Below are 6,529 nucleotides of genomic sequence, written 5' to 3'. Positions count from 1 at the left end.
ATGATTACAAAATATTCTTTCACCAAAAATATAGGTCACAAGCATTTCAACATTGTCCAAATTTAGGTAAGTGTCAATCACTGAGAAATTTTTCTAAGTACCGAGTACACCGGTTGAGCTGGTGTTCCTAACCAATAAAAGCCAAACACCCAATTACTTAGTTTTTTAATTAAGAAAATGTCAACTAGGATACTTTTTTGTCAATCAAAATTCCTAATTTACCCTTAAGTGAAACAAAAATTGAAAATAATCACCCTCCCTCTCACATCATAACCCACCCTGCACTGCCAAGAACTCACCTAACCACAGCGCACCTCCATAGAAGCTAATATTTTCACCGGAGAAACCCCATCAAATTCTCTCACTTCCTACTTTTTCCTTTCTCCTCTTCCATTCTTAGCTTTACATGGTACCCGGATTGACAACAACCTCGACCTTCAGATCTGCAGTCACTGATCTCCTATCGAAGTGTGGGAGTGTCGTTGGCAATTTCTTAGATCCTTCTCTGGCTTAAGGGAGGATTAGAATTAAAAATAAAAAGAGGAAAGGAAAAAGAGAGATAGGTGAGGGAAAGATGGGTGGGGTGGGGTGGAGGTCGAAGAGCCAGAACGAGAATCTGGGTTCTGTGTTTTATTTAACTTTTTCTATTCGTTTCTAAAAAGTTGAGTATTAGGGACTAAATAGGAAGATGGTAACTCAAGTGCCAACATGTTCAATATAAAAAGAAGAAACCCAGGTGTCATGTGCCCATTCGTGGGGAACACCAGCTATATCATGTACCCGGTACCTAGAAAATTTCTCCCCCCCCCCTCCATGACACATGAATGTGATCGTGGGACCCAATGGCTCTGTTGCTCGTGAGTCTTCCTTTTGCACCTCAGAGTGGGAGGTTCATCAAATGAGATGGTATTCTCCAGATTCCCTTTGAAAAGATCTTAGGATCAATTCATCTTAGTTGTTCATCGTAATCGTGCGATCAACTTTCGTTAGGTACTATTTGAATTCAATTTAAAAAAAAAATTCAAAGTAATTTCTGATCACAGGAAAACTGATAAACGAATAGGATGAATTGATTTTTAGAATGCTCATGAAGAGGATAGGATCCTATACCAGGTTCACCAACCACATACCGTTGATGTGTCAAGCTTCTGAGTTGGCCTTTGTTTTTCCTTGTGTATATTTATATGCTTCATTTGTGTTTCTGATTTCCCAAAGCCAAAACCCACTTTCCCAATACTCTCACCAACTCATCCTCTCTCCCCCCTCCCTCCCTCCCTCTCTCTCTTTCTCTCTCCAAAAGACATTCAGAAGGAAAAATGGGCAGCCTTGAAGTGGAGAGAAAGACTACAGGATGGGCTGCAAGAGACTCATCTGGAATACTCTCACCCTACACCTACAATATTAGGTAAACCAAAACATTGTATCTCAAATCTTTGATTGTTTACAACCGCTAAATTTCTTCACCAAATAACGCGTCTCAATACACGAAAAACATTGTTCATTTGATAAATAAATTTGCCGAGTGGATCAGTGTTTATATTATATATGTAGTTATCCTTTTGTCTACTGATTTTTAATCCTAACACAAAAAATAAAAATTGCAGGAACACAGGGCCAGAGGATGTTTACGTCAAGGTTCTATGCTGTGGAGTTTGCCACTCGGATCTTCACCAGATCAAAAATGACCTTGGCATGTCAAACTATCCCATGGTTCCCGGGTACGATTAATATATAAGATTTTCCATACCTAATCCCCCGAATTATTTTCTTAATTTCCTTATATATGTTTGTAATAATTGTTTACAAAATCTTCGAATATTAACCAGGCATGAGGTGGTTGGTGAGGTGGTGGAGGTGGGATCAGATGTGACAAAGTTCAGAGCAGGAGACGTGGTTGGAGTTGGCCTCCTTGTTGGTTGCTGCAGAAACTGCAGCCCATGCAAAACGGACAACGAGCAGTACTGCAACAAGAAAATCTGGTCTTACAACGACACTTACACCGATGGCAAAACTACCCAAGGCGGCTTTGCCGGTGCCCTCGTCGCTGATCAAAAGTAATGATCTCCAAACCCTAAATAACTTTTCTCACATAGAATTCACGAGCAAAAAAATTTGTACGTTTTCTGGCCAACTCTTAATAATTGCAAGTTTCGGATCATTTGCGAATGCTTTTTTATTCAATTACTTTGATTCATGAGATTTGAACTCAGAACTTTCATCTGACAAACTGAAGACTAGCTATCACCATATATATACAACAATATGGCCGCTTGTGATTTTAGATTACCTAGTAATTAAACCAATCCCTTTTTTTACTGATTTGTTGATTTGTTTGGTTAAGGTTTGTGGTGAAGATACCGGAGGGAATGGTGCCGGAACAGGCGGCGCCACTGCTGTGCGCTGGGGTGACAGTATACAGCCCGCTGAGGCACTTCGGCCTGAACGTGAGTGGGTTAAGAGGAGGAATATTAGGGCTTGGAGGTGTGGGACACATGGGGGTGAAGATAGCCAAAGCAATGGGACACCATGTGACCGTGATAAGCTCATCATATAAGAAAAGAGAGGAGGCTTTGGAGCATGTCGGGGCTGATGCTTTCTTGGTCAGCTCAGATGCCACAAAAATGCAGGAGGCTGCAGATTCATTGGATTACATCATTGACACAGTGCCTGTTGGGCACCCACTTGAGCCTTACCTCTCTTTGTTGAAGCTTGATGGGAAATTGATCTTGATGGGTGTTATTAACACCCCATTACAATTTGTCTCCCCAATGGTCATGCTTGGTTAGCCCACTCCACTCACTTCCATCACTATCTAATCTCTCCTTTTGTAGTGGGGAGTGATTTCTGCATTCTCCTTTTCATCTCTTGTTCGTTGATTCTCCTTTAAGTTGTTCATTTCACTAGATTAGTTAGGAATTATGGCTTCAAAAAACTTGGGTTGTTGTTTCTGATCATATTGGGTACGTAATTTTGTATGTAGGGAGGAAGACAATCACCGGGAGCTTTGTGGGAAGCATGAAGGAAACTGAGGAGATGCTTGAGTTTTGCAAAGAGAAAGGATTAACATCAATGATTGAAGTGGTTAAGATGGATTACGTCAACACAGCGTTTGAGAGGTTGGAGAAGAACGATGTTAGGTACAGGTTCGTCGTAGATGTGGCCGGCAGCAATCTTATTTAGTAAAGAAGAAAGGAGAAAACAAAAAACAAAGAATCATGACTTTGTGAGAGTTAGCTGTTGTGTATTATAACAAATAATGAAATATAAAATAGTATTTTCATATTATTGGATGTTTGTTTCGTCTTTAAGTTTACTTTTAATCGAGATGTTTTAGTGCATTGTAATTGAGGTGATGGGGCTTATTTTATTTGGTGTGGATGATGACTGTGAAAGGTACCAAACCTAGGCGAGCGAGATGTTACACACACACACACACACACATATATACCAAAACACATGTGATTGGTCAACTGTTTTGGCTAATCATGATTTCACTAATATGGATGGCCTTGTGAGAATGTGTGTCACCAAATTGAAAAATGATAACGTTTGTAGTTCATTTACTAATTCGTATCCATTTGAGAGTTATTGAATTAAGGAGAAATTGAAATGGGATGAAATCAAAACCAAATTCTCATTTTAACTAGTTACTAAAATTTTGAGGAATCAGAGTAGAAATAGTACTAAACCATATAAATCAGAACAAAATTCAATGTGATTAGTAAAATGCCCTATTCTAGTAATTAATCTATTTTATATGTGGTGACATAAATTCTAACACATATGTGATTGTGTAAATTCTTGGTAGATTTAGTTTACTCTTTATTTCTCTTTCCTCATTGTTTACTATTATGGGGTGTAATCAATTTGAATTTCAGAGGATTTTACTAAAAAAAATTTAAGTGACAGATTTCAATGGATTTTAATACTCTTCAATTTTATTTGGATTTTGACAGATTTATATGAATTTCTATTGTAGATTTCAATGGATTTGTAAGGATTTTTTTTATGGATTTCTAAGCATCACCAAACCAATACAAACATGACCAAATCAACATAGAATGAATTTCTTTGAGATATTTAATCAAACCAAATATACAGATACTTCGCGAACTAAATGAAATCTTTTCTCCTGCTTTACAAATGTTTTGATCTAAGAATATTTGGATGTTTAATTATTTTCATGTCTGCTATATATTTGAACAGGTATCAAACAAATTCTACTTCATATTCTCTGTCCCAGCTTGTTGCATTCTGAACTTGGCAAGGAGGGAAGGCAATTAAGCATCACTCAAAAATCTTCAAGTCAAGTGATTTCAATTCTATATAAATTTTGGCAGGGAATCAAAATAGTTTTTGTGTAAAAGGATGAAAATTACAAAAGAGAGAGAATCGGGAATAAAAAAAAAATGGGAATATCATTGAGGACAAAATTATCTGTCTCACGAGTAATAAGAATATTCATATGAGATAGGATACTGATGGTCAAACAAGAGTTCTTAGACCTGCTCTCCGTTTTAAAAATTGTATGAAAGCTTATGATCAAATTGAAGACCCGGCCCTAAACTCTTTGAGGTAAAGACCTTGAAAAGCCCTGAATGTACATGGCCAATAAGACAACATTCAAGGGCCTCTTCTTATCTAATTCCATGTCATCATGTTGTTCTTCTGGATTCAGGATTTCCTTCTCCTTCCCTTTATCCTCCATCTTATTCTCATCCTATACTTCCAGCTTTGCTTCGTATGGATTAACAATCCCATTATCTTATGTGGAATCAAGTCGTAATAATCGGACATCCTCCTTAATATACATGGATTACGAGAGTTTTGTGAGATTTTGTAGCAACCTGCTAGGAAGAGGAGCGAGCTAACGAGGAAGGAAGGGAGTGATAAAATGTGAACATGAGCTGGATTTGAAATCCTATGAGTTGAGGTGGGATTCTTTTTTCTCTTGGCTATATGTATTTATACTCACAAATCCAATAAAATCCACAACTTAATACAATACTGCCAAATCCTTGATTTTTTTTCTTTTTTTAGTACACCTTGATTTATAATCACTCTAAAAATATCCATTAAAATCTCAATTGACTACCTATGGATTTGATGTATTTTTAAAATCATCTTAAATCCTAATTTGACTACACTATGATTCCTCTTTTAAAAATCTAACTAACTACAGTATGATTTTAAAGTCTATTAAAATCCTATCAAATTCTATTAAATCCTAATTTGACTACACCCCACAAGCAAAGGGAAATACACATCCCTGAAGTTCCTCAATTCTCTTTCTCTCTACTTTACCTCACCACTCAAAGAAAATAGGCCACAACACATCAGCACGCTTTTGTAGCTACGTTAAGGAACTAAAGTTTTTTCTACTACAAACCGGTTCACAAGATGCATCATCACAATCCGTGTTCTTCTAAACACGGTCTTAATTATCAATAGTTTTTCAACTTGATTGCATGAAACACTCATCATTGAGCATGAACCCTCATTTTCGATTGCCGAATTATATATTCTACCCAAATTATTGTTCGCAATTATATTATATTACTACTACTATAATTTTGGTGAATTGATTATGTGTGAATAAGCCAAAAAAAAAAGGAAGAAAAAACCCTAAAAAAAATCCTCTATTTTTTCAGAAACTATACTGGCTAGGATTGGAGTGGCGATTTGGTCAGAATTGGTAGTGGTAGTGTGGGTGGTTGGCTCTTGTTGAAAAGTGAGAGGGAGAGAGGTGCAGATGGGGAGGAAGTGAGGAAGAAGAGAGTGTGAGGTTGATCAAGTGTGACATCCCATCTCGAATTTAATATTATTTTATTCCCTAACCTTGAGAAATTACCATTTTGCCCCTCATTGGGAAACATGCATAAATCATCCGATTTACGTCTCGTTCGTGCTCATGTGTTTGTAAGAACACGTGCACCTAAAAATATGTGCAACGAAAATGCCCTTGACGGGTGGAAATCCTTCATGGACATTCGAGTCCTTATCACTTCTTGTTCCTTTGCACATATTTCTAGGTGGCACGCTTCCTTACAAACACATGAGCGCAACGAGGCGTAAATCGGACGATTTATGCACATTTCCCAATAAGGGGCAAAATGGTAATTTACACTTTTGGAAATTTATTACTTGTTTATCGAGATAAAAGTGAGTTATTGGTATTGCGGGCTGCAAACTATAATATCGATGATTTATTTGTTGGGTTCGTTACGCAAGTAAGCAAGTAGGCCAATCTACGTTAGTATTTTATTAATTAGGTCTAGTGCCTAATTAATTATTATTTGGGCTTGACCTAATGACACACACACATATTATCATAGTACTTGGCGATACGAACGCATGAGCGCAAGCAGAATCGAATTTAAAGTTACAATGAAGATTTTATGAAACATGGAACAATGAGGGTAATTTGGTAATTTTACGTTGCGCGGGAGATATCTTTTATCTATCTTTTTGTGGCCTTGTTTTGTGAGCCAGTGGGGCCCACACCCCACTCTTTCCCTCTCTCCCTCTC

At 37.4% G+C, this 6,529-nt stretch overlaps 1 protein-coding gene across 1 annotated transcript; it reads left to right on the top strand.

The window, feature by feature from the left end:
- The first annotated feature begins 921 nt into the window (after positions 1 to 921).
- Positions 922 to 3,285, top strand: LOC108169858 (cinnamyl alcohol dehydrogenase 1). The gene is made up of 5 exons (XM_029109644.2): positions 922 to 1,405; positions 1,605 to 1,718; positions 1,827 to 2,054; positions 2,342 to 2,781; positions 2,981 to 3,285. The coding sequence occupies exons 1-5, from the start codon at positions 1,317 to 1,319 to the stop codon at positions 3,178 to 3,180; spliced, it is 1,071 nt and encodes a 356-aa protein (XP_028965477.1). The 5' UTR covers positions 922 to 1,316; the 3' UTR covers positions 3,181 to 3,285.
- The last annotated feature ends 3,244 nt before the right edge of the window (positions 3,286 to 6,529 follow it).

The sequence above is a fragment of the Malus domestica genome, chromosome 10 (genome assembly GCF_042453785.1).
Source record: "Malus domestica chromosome 10, GDT2T_hap1".
Lineage (NCBI taxonomy): Eukaryota > Viridiplantae > Streptophyta > Magnoliopsida > Rosales > Rosaceae > Malus > Malus domestica.
Note: the sequence above shows the minus strand (reverse complement) of the source record. Positions and strands in the feature narration are given on the sequence as shown.